Genomic DNA, 17,647 nt, shown 5'->3' with positions numbered 1-17,647 from the left:
TGACATTTTGACAACAACACAGGAAATAAATGTTTACGTATATGTTTTGTCATGATTTCATCGTATATGCTTTGTCATGACTTCTTCATCGTAATGAACGTATATGCTTTGTCATGACTTCTTCATCGTAATGAACGTAAATGATTTGTCAAAACTTCATCGTATATGCTTTGTCAAGACTTCTTCATCGTAATGAGCGTAAATGTTTTGTCATGATTTCATCGTATATGTTTTGTCAAACATGAACGTAAATGATTTGTCAAGATTTCTTCGTATATGCTTTGTCATGACTTCTTCATCGTAATGAACGTATATGCTTTGTCATGACTTCTTCATCGTAATGAACGTATATGCTTTGTCAAGACTTCTTCATCGTAATGAGCGTAAATGTTTTGTCATGATTTCATCGTATATGTTTTGTCAAACATGAACGTAAATGATTTATCAAGATTTCTTCGTATATGCTTTGTCATGACTTCTTCATCGTAATGAACGTATATGCTTTGTCATGACTTCTTCATCGTAATGAACGTATATGCTTTGTCAAGACTTCTTCATCGTAATGAGCGTAAATGTTTTGTCATGATTTCTTCATCGTAATGAGCGTATATGCTTTGTCAAGACTTCTTCATCGTATATGCTTTGTCAAACATGAACGTATATGCTTTGTCGAAACTTCTTCATCGTAATGAGTGTAAATGTTTTGTCAAGATTTCTTCGTATATGTTTTGTCATGATTTCATCGTATATGCTTTGTCATGGCTTCTTCATCGTAATGAACGTATATGCTTTGTCATGACTTCTTCATCGTAATGAACGTAAATGATCCAAAAATAATGTTAGGTGAAGAGGTGAGATCTCACCTCTTTTCTCACCTCATTGAATTTTCATGATTTCTTCATCGTAATGAGCGTATATACTTTGTCATGACTTCTTCATCGTATATGCTTTGTCATGACTTCATCGTAATGAGCGTAAATGATCCAAAAATAATGTTTACGTTCATGTTTTCAGGTTATTCAATAATTAATTATTTTTGAAGAACTGAAGGTGTCACTATGTCACCATGTCACCAGGTTATTTAACTTCTCTGAAAAAATGAGACAACATGACATTTTGACAACACAGCAGGGGAAGGCAGTTATGAATTATTTTTGAAGAACTGAAGGTGTCACTATGTCACCATGTCACCAGGTTATTTAACTTCTCTGAAAAAATGAGACAACATGACATTTTGACAACAACACAGGAAATAAATGTTTACGTAAATGTTTTGTCAAGATTTCTTCGTATATGTTTTGTCATGATTTCATCGTATATGCTTTGTCATGACTTCTTCATCGTAATGAACGTAAATGATCCAAAAATAATGTTTAGGTGAAGAGGTGAGATCTCACCTCTTTTCTCACCTCATTGAATTTTCATGATTTCTTCATCGTATATGCTTTGTCATGACTTCATCGTAATGAGCGTAAATGATCCAAAAATAATGTTTACGTTCATGTTTTCAGGTTATTCAATAATTAATTATTTTTGAAGAACTGAAGGTGTCACTATGTCACCATGTCACCAGGTTATTTAACTTCTCTGAAAAAATGAGACAACATGACATTTTGACAACAACACAGGAAATAAATGTTTACGTATATGCTTTGTCATGATTTCATCGTATATGTTTTGTCATGACTTCATCGTATATGCTTTGTCATGATTTCATCGTAAATGATTTGTCGAAACTTCATCGTATATGCTTTGTCAAGATTTCTTCGTATATGTTTTGTCATGACTTCATCGTATATGCTTTGTCATGATTTCATCGTAAATGATTTGTCGAAACTTCATCGTATATGCTTTGTCAAGACTTCTTCATCGTAATGAGCGTAAATGACCCAAAAATAATGTTTAGGGTAGAAGGGTAGATCTCACCTCTTTTCTCACCTCTTTTCTCACCTCATGAATTTTCATGACTTCTTCATCGTATATGCTTTGTCATGACTTCATCGTAATGAACGTAAATGACCCAAAAATAATGTTTATGTTAGAATGTTAAATCTAATGAAACAGTAAAGTATTATATCTATTAAATCGTCTATGATGTAAATTGTGTATAGAATGAAATGAAGGAAGAATGTGTATATCTAATGAAACAGTAAAGTATTATATCTATTAAATCGTCTATGATGTAAATTGTGTATAGAACGAAATGAAGGAAGAATGTGTATATCTAATGAAATCCTCCATGTTAGAAAACATGTTAGAAAAGGTGTTAGATCTAACATTCTAACATAAACATTATTTTTGGATCATTTACGCTCATTAGGATGAAGTCATGACAAAACATTTACGTTCATGTTTGACAAAACATTTACGATGAAGTCATGACAAAACATTTACGTTCATGTTTGACAAAGCATATACGATGAAGAAGTCATGAAAATTCATGAGGTGAGAAAAGAGGTGAGAAAAGAGGTGAGATCTACCCTTCTACCCTAAACATTATTTTTGGGTCATTTACGCTCATTACGATGAAGAAGTCTTGACAAAGCATATACGATGAAGTTTCGACAAATCATTTACGATGAAATCATGACAAAGCATATACGATGAAGTCATGACAAAACATATACGAAGAAATCTTGACAAAGCATATACGATGAAGTTTCGACAAATCATTTACGATGAAATCATGACAAAGCATATACGATGAAGTCATGACAAAACATATACGATGAAATCATGACAAAGCATATACGTAAACATTTATTTCCTGTGTTGTTGTCAAAATGTCATGTTGTCTCATTTTTTCAGAGAAGTTAAATAACCTGGTGACATGGTGACATAGTGACACCTTCAGTTCTTCAAAAATAATTAATTATTGAATAACCTGAAAACATGAACGTAAACATTATTTTTGGATCATTTACGCTCATTACGATGAAGTCATGACAAAGCATATACGATGAAGAAGTCATGACAAAGTATATACGCTCATTACGATGAAGAAATCATGAAAATTCAATGAGGTGAGAAAAGAGGTGAGATCTCACCTCTTCACCTAAACATTATTTTTGGATCATTTACGTTCATTACGATGAAGAAGTCATGACAAAGCATATACGTTCATTACGATGAAGAAGTCATGACAAAGCATATACGATGAAATCATGACAAAACATATACGAAGAAATCTTGACAAAACATTTACACTCATTACGATGAAGAAGTTTCGACAAAGCATATACGTTCATGTTTGACAAAGCATATACGATGAAGAAGTCTTGACAAAGCATATACGCTCATTACGATGAAGAAATCATGACAAAACATTTACGCTCATTACGATGAAGAAGTCTTGACAAAGCATATACGTTCATTACGATGAAGAAGTCATGACAAAGCATATACGTTCATTACGATGAAGAAGTCATGACAAAGCATATACGAAGAAATCTTGATAAATCATTTACGTTCATGTTTGACAAAACATATACGATGAAATCATGACAAAACATTTACTCTTTACGATGAAGAAGTCTTGACAAAGCATATACGATGAAGTTTTGACAAATCATTTACGTTCATTACGATGAAGTCATGACAAAGCATATACGATGAAATCATGACAAAGCATATACGCTCATTACGATGAAGAAATCATGAAAATTCAATGAGGTGAGAAAAGAGGTGAGAAAAGAGGTGAGATCTCACCTCTTCACCTAAACATTATTTTTGGGTCATTTACGTTCATTACGATGAAGAAGTCATGACAAAGCATATACGATGAAATCATGACAAAACATTTACGAAGAAATCATGAAAATTCATGAGGTGAGAAAAGAGGTGAGAAAAGAGGTGAGATCTCACCTCTTCACCTAAACATTATTTTTGTCTGATTTACGTTCATTACGATGAAGAAGTCATGACAAAGCATATACGATGAAATCATGACAAAACATATACGAAGAAATCTTGACAAAAACATTTACGTAAACATTTATTTCCTGTGTTGTTGTCAAAATGTCATGTTGTCTCATTTTTTCAGAGAAGTTAAATAACCTGGTGACATGGTGACATAGTGACACCTTCAGTTCTTCAAAAAAATTCATAACTGCCTTCCCCTGCTGTGTTGTCAAAATGTCATGTTGTCTCATTTTTTCAGAGAAGTTAAATAACTGGTGACATGGTGACATAGTGACACCTTCAGTTCTTCAAAAATAATTAATTATTGAATAACCTGAAAACATGAACGTAAACATTATTTTTGGATCATTTACGCTCATTACGATGAAGTCATGACAAAGCATATACGATGAAATCATGACAAAGCATATACGATAAAATCATGACAAACATATACGATGAAATCATGACAAAACATTTACACTCATTACGATGAGGTCATGACAAAGCATATACGATGAAATCATGACAAAACATTTACGTTCATTACGATAAAATCATGACAAAGCTATACGATAAAATCATGACAAAACATATACGATAAAATATATTTCCTGGACTGTTGTCAAAATGTCATGTTGTCAGTAATTTTAAGAGAAGTTAATTAACCTGGTGACATGGTGACGTAGTGACACCTAAAAACCATCTACCCTAAACATTATTTTTGCTGAATTCAGCAACAACAAAATGAACGAGGTCAGGATGTATGCAATACCTTTGAATTCATTCATAACACCTTAGTAAGATCATAAAATGCTTGTTTTTACATTCTCTACTGTATCTTCGAGTTCTTCTTCATCTAACTTCTCATGAACTTTCTTATCTATGGAGTCCATAATATCTTTGACATAAAATGCATACTTTACAGAGCACCATTCAGCAACAAAATGAACGAGGTCAGGATGTATGCAAATACCTTTGAATTCATTCATAACGCCTTAGTAAGATCATAAAATGTTTGTTTTGAGGTCGAGCCACTTTTGGCTTGACCGTATTCTTTCAACCAAAACTCAAGAATTTTCCTGTGTGAATTTTGTATAAAAAGCAACCGTCTGAATTCAGGTGGTTGTTATATTCTTCACAAAACATATACGAAGAAGTTTTGACAAAACATTTACGATGAAGTCATGACAAAACATATACGAAGAAGTCATGACAAAACATATACGATGAAGTCTTGACAAAGCATATACGAAGAAGTCATGACAAAACATTTACGATGAAGTCATGACAAAACATATACGAAGAAGTCTTGACAAAACATTTACGATGAAGTCTATGAACATAATAATATTTCAAACCAGGAGCCAAATTCTTGCGATTTTCATATGGAATCTCTTCTCTCGGTTTTTCGAGGGAAACAATCATATGAAATCATTTACACTCATTACGAAGAAGTCATGACAAAACATATACGAAGAAGTTTTGACAAAACATTTACGATGAAGTCATGACAAAACATTTACGTTCATGTTTGACAAAGCATATACGATGAAGTTTCGACAAAACATTTACGTTCATGTTTGACAAAGCATATACGATGAAGTCTTGACAAAACATTTACGTTCATGTTTGACAAAGAATATACGATGAAGTCTTGACAAAGCATATACGAAGAAGTCTTGACAAAGCATATACGATGAAGAAGTCATGACAAAACATATACGAAGAAATCTTGACAAAACATTTACACTCATTACGATGAAGAAGTTTCGACAAAGCATATACGTTCATGTTTGACAAAGCATATACGATGAAGAAGTCTTGACAAAGCATATACGCTCATTACGATGAAGAAATCATGACAAAACATTTACGCTCATTACGATGAAGAAGTCTTGACAAAGCATATACGTTCATTACGATGAAGAAGTCATGACAAAGCATATACGTTCATTACGATGAAGAAGTCATGACAAAGCATATACGAAGAAATCTTGATAAATCATTTACGTTCATGTTTGACAAAACATATACGATGAAATCATGACAAAACATTTACGCTCATTACGATGAAGAAGTCTTGACAAAGCATATACGATGAAGTTTTGACAAATCATTTACGTTCATTACGATGAAGTCATGACAAAGCATATACGATGAAATCATGACAAAGCATATACGCTCATTACGATGAAGAAATCATGAAAATTCAATGAGGTGAGAAAAGAGGTGAGAAAAGAGGTGAGAAAAGAGGTGAGATCTCACCTCTTCACCTAAACATTATTTTTGGGTCATTTACGCTCATTACGATGAAGTCTTGACAAAGCATATACGATGAAATCATGACAAAACATTTACGAAGAAATCATGAAAATTCATGAGGTGAGAAAAGAGGTGAGAAAAGAGGTGAGATCTCACCTCTTCACCTAACATTATTTTTGTCTGATTTACGTTCATTACGATGAAGAAGTCATGACAAAGCATATACGATGAAATCATGACAAAACATATACGAAGAAATCTTGACAAAACATTTACGTAAACATTTATTTCCTGTGTTGTTGTCAAAATGTCATGTTGTCTCATTTTTTCAGAGAAGTTAAATAACCTGGTGACATGGTGACATAGTGACACCTTCAGTTCTTCAAAAATAATTCATAACTGCCTTCCCCTGCTGTGTTGTCAAAATGTCATGTTGTCTCATTTTTTCAGAGAAGTTAAATAACCTGGTGACATGGTGACATAGTGACACCTTCAGTTCTTCAAAATAATCATAACTGCCTTCCCCTGCTGTGTTGTCAAAATGTCATGTTGTCTCATTTTTTCAGAGAAGTTAAATAACCTGGTGACATGGTGACATAGTGACACCTTCAGTTCTTCAAAAATAATTAATTATTGAATAACCTGAAAACATGAACGTAAACATTATTTTTGGATCATTTACGCTCATTACGATGAAGTCATGACAAAGCATATACGGTGAAATCATGACAAAGCATATACGATAAAATCATGACAAAACATATACGATGAAATCATGACAAAACATTTACACTCATTACGATGAGGTCATGACAAAGCATATACGATGAAATCATGACAAAACATATACGAAGAAATCTTGACAAAACATTTACGTAAACATTTATTTCCTGTGTTGTTGTCAAAATGTCATGTTGTCTCATTTTTTCAGAGAAGTTAAATAACCTGGTGACATGGTGACATAGTGACACCTTCAGTTCTTCAAAAATAATTCATAACTGCCTTCCCCTGCTGTGTTGTCAAAATGTCATGTTGTCTCATTTTTTCAGAGAAGTTAAATAACCTGGTGACATGGTGACATAGTGACACCTTCAGTTCTTTCAAAAATAATTAATTATTGAATAACCTGAAAACATGAACGTAAACATTATTTTTGGATCATTTACGCTCATTACGATGAAGTCATGACAAAGCATATACGATGAAATCATGACAAAGCATATACGATAAAATCATGACAAAACATATACGATGAAATCATGACAAAACATTTACACTCATTACGATGAGGTCATGACAAAGCATATACGATGAAATCATGACAAAACATTTACGTTCATTACGATGAAGTCATGACAAAGCATATACGATGAAATCATGACAAAGCATATACGATAAAATCATGACAAAACATATACGATGAAATCATGACAAAACATTTACACTCATTACGATGAGGTCATGACAAAGCATATACGATGAAATCATGACAAAACATTTACGTTCATTACGATAAAATCATGACAAAGCATATACGATAAAATCATGACAAAACATATACGATAAAATATATTTCCTGGACTGTTGTCAAAATGTCATGTTGTCAGTAATTTTAAGAGAAGTTAATTAACCTGGTGACATGGTGACGTAGTGACACCTAAAAACCATCTACCCTAAACATTATTTTTGCTGAATTCAGCAACAAAATGAACGAGGTCAGGATGTATGCAAATACCTTTGAATTCATTCATAACGCCTTAGTAAGATCATAAAATGCTTGTTTTTACATTCTCTACTGTATCTTCGAGTTCTTCTTCATCTAACTTCTCATGAACTTTCTTATCTATGGAGTCCATAATATCTTTGACATAAAATGCATACTTTACAGAGCACCATTCAGCAACAAAATGAACGAGGTCAGGATGTATGCAAATACCTTTGAATTCATTCATAACGCCTTAGTAAGATCATAAAATGTTTGTTTTGAGGTCGAGCCACTTTTGGCTTGACCGTATTCTTTCAACCAAAACTCAAGAATTTTCCTGTGTGAATTTTGTATAAAAAGCAACCGTCTGAATTCAGGTGGTTGTTATATTCTTCACAAAACATATACGAAGAAGTTTTGACAAAACATTTACGATGAAGTCATGACAAAACATATACGAAGAAGTCATGACAAAACATATACGATGAAGTCTTGACAAAGCATATACGAAGAAGTCATGACAAAACATTTACGATGAAGTCATGACAAAACATATACGAAGAAGTTTTGACAAAACATTTACGATGAAGTCATGACAAAACATTTACGATGAAGTCATGACAAAACATTTACGTTCATGTTTGACAAAACATATACGATGAAGTTTCGACAAAACATTTACGTTCATGTTTGACAAAGCATATACGATGAAGTCTTGACAAAGCATATACGAAGAAGTCTTGACAAAGCATATACGATGAAGAAGTCATGACAAAACATATACGATGAAGTCTTGACAAAGCATATACGATGAAGTTTCGACAAAACATATACGAAGAAGTCATGACAAATCATTTACGATGAAGTCTTGACAGAACATATACGATGAAGTTTTGACAAAGCATTAACGAAGAAATCATGACAAAACATATACGAAGAAGTCATGACAAAGCATATACGATGAAGAAGTCATGACAAAACATTAACGATGAAGTCATGACAAAACATATACGATGAAGTCATGACAAAACATATACGAAGAAGTTTTGACAAAACATTTACGATGAAGTCATGACAAAGCATATACGATGAAATCATGACAAAACATTTACGCTCATGTTTGACATAGAGTTTACGATGAAATCATGAAAATTCAACAGGGTGAAAAAAGAGGTGAAAAATTAGGTGAAATCTCACCTCTTCACCTAAACATTATTTTTGGGTCATTTACACTCATTACGATGAAGTTTTGACAAAACATTTACGATTAAATCTTGACAAAACATTTACGATGAAGTCATGACAAAACATATACGATGAAACCTTGACAAAACATTTACGAAGAAATCATGACAAAACATATACGAAGAAGTTTTGACAAAACATATACGTTCATGTTTGACAAAGCATATACGTTCATGTTTGACAAAACATTTACGATGAATTCATGACAAATCATTTACGATGAAATCATGACAAAGCATATACGATGAAATCATGACAAAGCATATACGATGAAGTCTTGACAAAGCATATACGATGAAGAAGTCATGACAAAACATATACGATGAAGTCTTGACAAAGCATTTACGATGAAGTCATGACAAAACATTTACGATGAAGTTTTGACAAAGCATTAACGAAGAAATCATGACAAATCATTTACGATGAAGTCATGACAAAACATATACGATGAAACCTTGACAAAACATTTACGTTCATGTTTGACATAGAGTTTACGTTCATGTTTGACAAAGCATTTACGAAGAAGTTTTGACAAAACATATACGTTCATTACGATGAAATCATGACAAAACATATACGTTTATGTTTGACAAAGCATATACGAAGAAATCATGACAAAACATATACGAAGAAATCATGACAAAACATTTATGAAATCATTAATGAAAACATAAACGATGAAATCATGACAAAACATATATGAAGAAGTTTCTTTTCCATATCTTCGTGTTCTTGTCTGTGAAGTTCGTCAAGAAGTTTACAAACATACCATGAATAGCGAGCTGAAGCCCATTGTGCCACATTATTTACAAGAAGTCTATGAACATAATATCCTCTCAAACCGTTTGGCAATTTTTCACGGTTTTCATAGAGTTTTGGCGACTGGGATTTTTTACCTACTCGCTGTTCTTCACTGTTTTCAGAAAAAAGTATGTCTCGCTGTGCTTCACTTAAGAGTTCAATGGTGCTTTGGTTCCTAAACCAGTCTTTAGGAAGCTTAGTGTCTGGAGCAAAACAAGCCGTCAAAATACTTTGCATCTGGTACATATACGAAGAAGTCATGACAAAACATTTACGTTCATGTTTGACATAGAGTTTACGAAGAAGTCATGACAAAACATATACGAAGAAGTTTTGACAAAACATATACGTTTAAGTTCGACAAAGCATATACGATGAAGTCATGACAAAACATTTACGATGAAATCATAACAAAGCATTTACGTTCATGTTTGACATAGAGTTTACGTTCATGTTTGACAAAACATATACGATGAAATCATGACAAAACATATACGATGAAGTCATGACAAAACATATACGTTCATTACGATGAAGTCATGACAAAACATTTACGATGAAGTCATGACAAAACATATACAGTGAGTTTAAGTACTACTGTGAACAGCATGAGATTGAAGTAATGAGTAAAGGAGACTTTGAAACGCTTATGAAAGACAATGAGGAGGTCATACATGAGAACAGTGATGAAATAGTTCATGAGAACAGTGAGGAGGTCATACATGAGAACAGTGATGAAATAGTTCATGAGAACAGTGAGGAGGTCATACATGAGAACAGTGATGAAATAGTTCATGAGAACAGTGAGGAGGTCATACATGAGAACAGTGATGAAATAGTTCATGAGAACAGTGAGGAGGTCATACATGAGAACAGTGATGAAATAGTTCATGAGAACAGTGAGGAGGTCATACATGAGAACAGTGATGAAATAGTTCATGAGAACAGTGAGGAGGTCATACATGAGAACAGTGATGAAATAGTTCATGAGAACAGTGAGGAGGTCATACATGAGAACAGTGATGAAATAGTTCATGAGAACAGTGAGGAGGTCATACATGAGAACAGTGATGAAATAGTTCATGAGAACAGTGAGGAGGTCATACATGAGAATAGTGATGAAATAGTTCATGAGAACAGTGAGGAGGTCATACATGAGAACAGTGATGAAATAGTTCATGAGAACAGTGAGGAGGTCATACATGAGAACAGTGATGAAATAGTTCATAAGAACAGTGAGGAGGTCATACATGAGAACAGTGATGAAATAGTTCATGAGAACAGTGATGAAATAGTTCATGAGAACAGTGAGGAGGTCATACATGAGAACAGTGATGAAATAGTTCATGAGAACAGTGAGGAGGTCATACATGAGAACAGTGATGAAATAGTTCATGAGAACAGTGAGGAGGTCGTTCATGAGAACAGTGATGAAATAGTTCATGAGAACAGTGAGGAGGTCATACATGAGAACAGTGATGAAATAGTTCATGAGAACAGTGAGGAGGTCATACATGAGAACAGTGATGAAATAGTTCATGAGAACAGTGAGGAGGTCGTTCATGAGAACAGTGATGAAATAGTTCATGAGAACAGTGAGGAGGTCATACATGAGAACAGTGATGAAATAGTTCATGAGAACAGTGAGGAGGTCATACATGAGAACAGTGATGAAATAGTTCATGAGAACAGTGAGGAGGTCATACATGAGAACAGTGATGAAATAGTTCATGAGAACAGTGAGGAGGTCATACATGAGAACAGTGATGAAATAGTTCATGAGAACAGTGAGGAGGTCATACATGAGAACAGTGATGAAATAGTTCATGAGAACAGTGAGGAGGTCATACATGAGAATAGTGATGAAATAGTTCATGAGAACAGTGAGGAGGTCATACATGAGAACAGTGATGAAATAGTTCATGAGAACAGTGAGGAGGTCATACATGAGAACAGTGATGAAATAGTTCATGAGAACAGTGAGGAGGTCATACATGAGAACAGTGATGAAATAGTTCATGAGAACAGTGAGGAGGTCGTTCATGAGAACAGTGATGAAATAGTTCATGAGAACAGTGAGGAGGTCGTTCATGAGAACAGTGATGAAATAGTTCATGAGAACAGTGAGGAGGTCATACATGAGAACAGTGATGAAATAGTTCATGAGAACAGTGAGGAGGTCATACATGAGAACAGTGTTGAAATAGTTCACGATGTCGTTCGTGAAGAAGCCATTGCAACAAAGAATGAGATAAAGGATTTCATAGAACTTAACAAGGAGGGGTTTAAAGAAGGCTATGAAGTGAAAAGATGTGAAGAAGATTTCTTGGCGTATTTGAAGAAAAAGAGACTAAAGCCAATGGCTCAAAATAAGTTTCAATCGGTGTTCGAAAAGAAACGTTTGAGCTATGGTGGTGTAAAAAGCACATATTACTTTGTTAAGAAGTGAGGACATTTATTTTTGTCGTTAGTGTTGGAGTTTGTGTTTGTTGTTAGTGAGAGAATAAATTAAATCATGAACTTTGCCATGGTCTCTGTCCCTAGTAGTTTTCATTAAGTTCTGGAAATAATGAAAGTCATAAACTTTGCCATGGTCTCTGTCCCTAGTAGTTTTCATTATCTCACAGAGTTAATGAAAGTCATACTTTCTATCAGATGAAGCATGTAGATGAACATAATGAAAGTTAGTGAGTTTGCCACGAGTTATGAATAAAATATTGGCATATTAGATGAGATAGCTGATGAAACAGATGAAGATAAATTAAATCTTGGACTTTGCCACACTCTGTCCCTAGTTCCTCAAAAATCCTTGACAACATTGCTTAGAAATTTTGGTTCAAAACCTCATCTGATTTTAATCTGTTATGCTACCTGTTAAGTTTCGCGAGATTATAAATGTCATGGAGTTATATAAAAAGGAGGGACAGCTAGGGACACTGGAAGTACTTGTAAGGCTATCTGTTAAGATTGCATGAAATACTAAAAAGTCATGAAATCCATTATCGCTGTGCTAGCTTCACCTTAGAGTAAAATGACGACTAAAGTCACTGAAGCAATGAAACAAAAGTTTTTGGTAGAATACATTAAATCAGGAACTATTCCAGAAGGTTTTTACATTCATACTATGAAGGATGGTAGAGTTCAGTTTAGAAAGATAAAGCAACCATTAGATAAAGAAGGTATATTAAGGAAGATTAAACTTCATGAGGACAACATTGCTGAACTTAAGAAGAAGTTAGAAGAGTTGGAGAAAGGAAGAGAGTTATAAAGCAATGAATTCAACAGGGTGAAAAAACAGGTGAAAAAAGAGGTGAGATCTCACCACTTCACCTAAATTTATTTTTGTGCTATGTTTTCATACGTGTGAGGGTGGTGATATCATTTATTTTTAAGTTTATTTTAAGTTTATTTTTATATAAATGACGAAAACTATTGAGATAACAAACTACAACGGTCATGAGTTCAAGAATTTGTTCTTCGTTCCTCGTGAAAATACATTCTATCAGATACGAGGGAGAAAGGGTAAAGTTAGTTTGAGCGTTTATGAAGGAATGAAGAATGGAAAGTTTATACAAGCATACGATACAAACGGTAAGCGTGTTTCATTAGCTTTGTCAAAACTTACTAACATTTATTTTGACAGTGACTTTGACTCTGACGATTGGAGCGACAGCAGCGATACTGAAGAATATGAACTATTGTGTGAAGCACAGCAATGGGAAGAGTTGCAATACTTTTGTAAGTGAGAACATTAGTGGGAACGTTAGTGAGAACGTTTATTTTTTCATTAGTGAAGTCGTTTGTGAAAACATTAGTGAGGTGAAGTGGTTGGTGGCTTTGTAAATATTTAAGGTTAAGTTGTAATAAACAGAAATTCATCAAAAGTGACAGCTCTCAATTTTTTGACATTTGTAAATTCTAAATTGAATGAGAAAAATGAAATAATACTAAGCATAATACAATATTCTAGATTTAATTATAATTAGGAAAAAGTTAGTTTTGAGAGTACTTTTCATAGGCATATAGAATGAAATCTTCTGAAAAATAATATCACATAAACTCATATTATTTTCTAATATATAACTATTTTATATAAAAATCAAATTCAATGATCTTAAAAGCGAAGGATAAACCTCAAAATTTACGAATATAATGAGTGGGAATATAATGCTTATCTATCATAAAACCATATGAAATATCAATTTTTGCTTTACGCCTAATTTTTGACGACAATTAGCAAAAAATGTTAAATGTTAACACTCAGTCCATTTGAATATGAAAAATAAAATTGACTTTGATTAAATGTTTTTATTTATCATGCAATTCTTCTTGCGACCAAAGATTTGAATAAAATTTCAAAAAATAAGATAGCTTAAAAAATAATATACGGTAGTGTTTACTAATAGATGAATAGTATATAAATTCTATTAAAATGGATTTGATCCAAAAAAATATATAAAATTTGATCATAAATAAAATCGTTTTAAATTACTTCTTCATTTAAATTATAACAATTATTTTTGGTTTTATATTTTTTTGGATCAAATCCATTTTAATAGAATTTATATACTATTCATCTATTAGTAAACACTACCGTATATTATTTTTTAAGCTATCTTATTTTTTGAAATTTTATTCAAATCTTTGGTCGCAAGAAGAATTGCATGATAAATAAAAACATTTAATCAAAGTCAATTTTATTTTTCATATTCAAATGGACTGAGTGTTAACATTTAACATTTTTTGCTAATTGTCGTCAAAAATTAGGCGTAAAGCAAAAATTGATATTTCATATGGTTTTATGATAGATAAGCATTATATTCCCACTCATTATATTCGTAATTTTTGAGGTTTATCCTTCGCTTTTAAGATCATTGAATTTGATTTTTATATAAAATAGTTATATATTAGAAAATAATATGAGTTTATGTGATATTATTTTTCAGAAGATTTTGTGTTCTTCTTCAAAATTTTATTTTTTTATTAAAAAGAATCTTTACAAAATATACATTTACTTTAATTAATATTTAAAAACGTGCTCTATCAAAAGTTCCAAAAATTCAATATTTTAGCTTTTCTGAGGTGTCACTTTTGATGAATTTCTGTTTACAACAAAGTTAGTGTTGTCGTTTGTGTTGTAAAATATACGTTAACGGTTTTGTAAATATTTAAGGTTAAGTTGGTGTTATGGTTGTATTGTAAAATATACGTTACCGGTTTCGTAAAGTGTCAAAACCGCTAAGTGGTGTACGGAGGAGCGCAGTGCCTCAGTACACGACTTATGTATACTAACTAAGGAACATATACCCGAATGCAGACAATTTAAAAAGTTACAAAATGAAAAAAAATGATCTTCATAAATCAATGACTCTGACAGAAATATACAATAAGGCAATGGCAAAATTTTCTGAAGACAACAGCACTTTTCAGCAGATTAAAAAATTTATGACAGAACTTGCTGTTGGTACTGATGAAAATCCATTAATTAAAGATTCATTGGTCAGGGAAGTTTATAATAAGTCCAGAAAATTTTCTGTTGGAGAAAAAATTACAGACGATGAAATTGCTAATTTTTGTTTAATAAATGGCGAGCAGTTTTTCATTGGCCATGATTTTCAAGCAAATTGTGAGACGATGTTTTTTGGTTTTGAGAAGGCAATTCAATTTGCAAAAGAAGCCACAGATTTATTTTGCGATGGAACTTTTAAAATTACACAAAAATTTTCAAAAAGGACAGATGCTAACAATTATGATTTGTGAACCTTCAACAAATCAATATCTACCATTTTATTTATATTCATGAAAAACCGCACATTTGAATCTTATAAGAAGGCATTTGAATATATTTTTTACTGTCAAGGGTATTCAATTTTCAAAGCTAATTCAAATTCATTGTGATTTGAAAAGGGAATGATAGAGGCACTTCAACAAATTTTCCCTAAAGTCCGTATAATTGGATGCCTATTTCATTTCAAACAAGCTTTACACAGGAAACTTGTAGCACTTTATACAAAAAATTTCAATACTTTACAAAATTCTTTATTTAAGCTATATTCTATTACTCATTCATGTCTCATGAAGAATTTGTACTTACAATGCATATAATTAATCAAAATAAAGTTGATTCGATCAAAGATTATATTGATTATTTCAAACAAAGTTTGGTTGCCGCACTACAATTTAATATCTCAATATAATAATGCAATTGCAATATTCACTAATGATTGCCTCGAGAGTATGCATTCAGAATTTTCTTCGTTAAAACATCCAAACATTTATGAAGCTATTAAGAAGATATCTCAAATCCAATTAAGATAAATATAACGCATCAAAAATAACCAGAAGATCGAGCGCCATATAAAAACCGTTATCACTGATAGCACAAAAATTATATTCTTGACTGCTTTCAAAAAGAACTTGAGAAAACAATTTTTTCTATCAAACAATACAACGTAAGTGATCTTTCTTTGGCTCAGAACGAGATTTCTCCATATGGTTCCATAGAATCGAGTTCATTGTTCGAAAATATTCCAGTTCATGATGCAGTATATCAAATCAATCGATCTAACAGATAAAGATACAATGATCACTAAGTTTATTAATGAAAAAAGAGAAAAAATTATGGCATTATTTAATGAAACATTAAATCATCCAGATTTTAATTCATCCACTCCAATTCAAACTAATTTTGAGCAAGCCGATACAAATCAAGGTTCAGATGCTCCGATTTGCTCCGAAAATTCAAATATTGCAGACTCTACAGTTAGTATACCTATCTTGGTTATGGAGGCACTGCGTTCCACCTTACCCAAGATAACGGTTTGACAATTTACAAAACCGTTAACGTATATTTTACAACACAAACGACAACACGACTTAAACCTTAAATATTTACAAAGCGCCAACCACTTCACCTCACTAACGTTTTCACAAACGACTTCACTACTGTAAAAATAAACGTTCTCACTTACAAAAGTATTGCAACTCTTCCCATTGCTGTGCTTCACACAATAGTTCATATTCTTCAGTATCGCTGTGTCGTCCAATGTCAGAGTCAAAGTCACTGTCAAAATAAATGTTAGTAAGTTTTGACAAAGCTAATGAAACCGCTTACCGTTTGTATCTATTGCTTGTATATATCTTCCATAATGCTCTTTGTCATAAACGCTCAAACTAACTTTACCCTTTCTCCCTCGTATCTGATAGAATGTATTTTCACGAGGAACGAAGAACAAATTCTTGAACTCATGACCGTTGTAGTTTGTTATCTCAATAGTTTTCGTCATTTATATAAAATAAAATAATAATTTTAAAAAAATAAAATAAAAAATAAATGATATACCACCCTCACGCGTATGAAAACATAGCACAAAAAATAAATTTAGGGTAGATGGTATATCTAACCCGATTTCTAACCTCATTTCTACCCTGTTGAATTCATTGCTTTATTCCTCACTGTCGTCTGCTTTCTCCAACTCTTCTAACTTCTTCTTAAGTTCAGCAATGTTGTCCTCATGAAGTTTAATCTTTCTCAAAATTCCTTCTTTATCTAATGGTTGCTTTATCTTTCTAAACTGAACTCTACCATCCTTCATAGTATGAATGTAAAAACCTTCTGGAATAGTTCCTGATTTAATGTATTCTACCAAAAACTTTTGTTTCATTGCTTCAGTGACTTTAGTCGTCATTTCAATCAAATAAAAATTTTAATATTAAATAAAAATAACGTTA

At 32.5% G+C, this 17,647-nt stretch overlaps 5 protein-coding genes across 5 annotated transcripts, besides 6 other annotated features; 2 read left to right on the top strand and 3 right to left on the bottom strand.

Moving 5' to 3' along the window:
- Window positions 1-9,763: 9,763 nt before the first annotated feature.
- TVAGG3_0560020 (KilA, N-terminal/APSES-type HTH, DNA-binding family) lies at window positions 9,764-10,177 on the bottom strand (the record flags this gene model as incomplete). Its single annotated transcript, XM_001297800.1, has 1 exon — window positions 9,764-10,177. The coding sequence occupies one exon, from the start codon at window positions 10,175-10,177 to the stop codon at window positions 9,764-9,766; it is 414 nt and encodes a 137-aa protein (XP_001297801.1).
- Window positions 9,821-10,177: a mobile genetic element.
- Window positions 10,178-10,478: 301 nt separating this feature from the next.
- TVAGG3_0560000 (uncharacterized protein) lies at window positions 10,479-12,104 on the bottom strand (the record flags this gene model as incomplete). Its single annotated transcript, XM_001297799.1, has 1 exon — window positions 10,479-12,104. The coding sequence occupies one exon, from the start codon at window positions 12,102-12,104 to the stop codon at window positions 10,479-10,481; it is 1,626 nt and encodes a 541-aa protein (XP_001297800.1).
- Window positions 12,105-12,947: 843 nt separating this feature from the next.
- Window positions 12,948-13,184, top strand: TVAGG3_0559990 (uncharacterized protein; the record flags this gene model as incomplete). The annotated part of the gene is made up of 1 exon (XM_001284854.1): window positions 12,948-13,184. The coding sequence occupies one exon, from the start codon at window positions 12,948-12,950 to the stop codon at window positions 13,182-13,184; it is 237 nt and encodes a 78-aa protein (XP_001284855.1).
- A 151-nt stretch (window positions 13,185-13,335) lies between these two features.
- TVAGG3_0559980 (uncharacterized protein) lies at window positions 13,336-13,662 on the top strand (the record flags this gene model as incomplete). The annotated part of the gene is made up of 1 exon (XM_051238479.1): window positions 13,336-13,662. The coding sequence occupies one exon, from the start codon at window positions 13,336-13,338 to the stop codon at window positions 13,660-13,662; it is 327 nt and encodes a 108-aa protein (XP_051096303.1).
- A 115-nt stretch (window positions 13,663-13,777) lies between these two features.
- Window positions 13,778-13,814: a mobile genetic element.
- Window positions 13,815-14,992: 1,178 nt separating this feature from the next.
- Window positions 14,993-15,030: a mobile genetic element.
- A 180-nt stretch (window positions 15,031-15,210) lies between these two features.
- Window positions 15,211-16,679: a mobile genetic element.
- Window positions 16,677-17,647: part of a mobile genetic element that runs on past the window's edge.
- Window positions 16,678-17,647: part of a mobile genetic element that runs on past the window's edge.
- TVAGG3_0559940 (uncharacterized protein) lies at window positions 17,362-17,604 on the bottom strand (the record flags this gene model as incomplete). The annotated part of the gene is made up of 1 exon (XM_001292437.1): window positions 17,362-17,604. One exon carries the CDS (start codon window positions 17,602-17,604, stop codon window positions 17,362-17,364), a length of 243 nt encoding a protein of 80 aa, XP_001292438.1.

Source organism: Trichomonas vaginalis, chromosome II (assembly GCF_026262505.1).
Source record: "Trichomonas vaginalis G3 chromosome II, whole genome shotgun sequence".
Taxonomy (NCBI): Eukaryota; Parabasalia; order Trichomonadida; family Trichomonadidae; genus Trichomonas; species Trichomonas vaginalis.
Note: the sequence above shows the minus strand (reverse complement) of the source record. Positions and strands in the feature narration are given on the sequence as shown.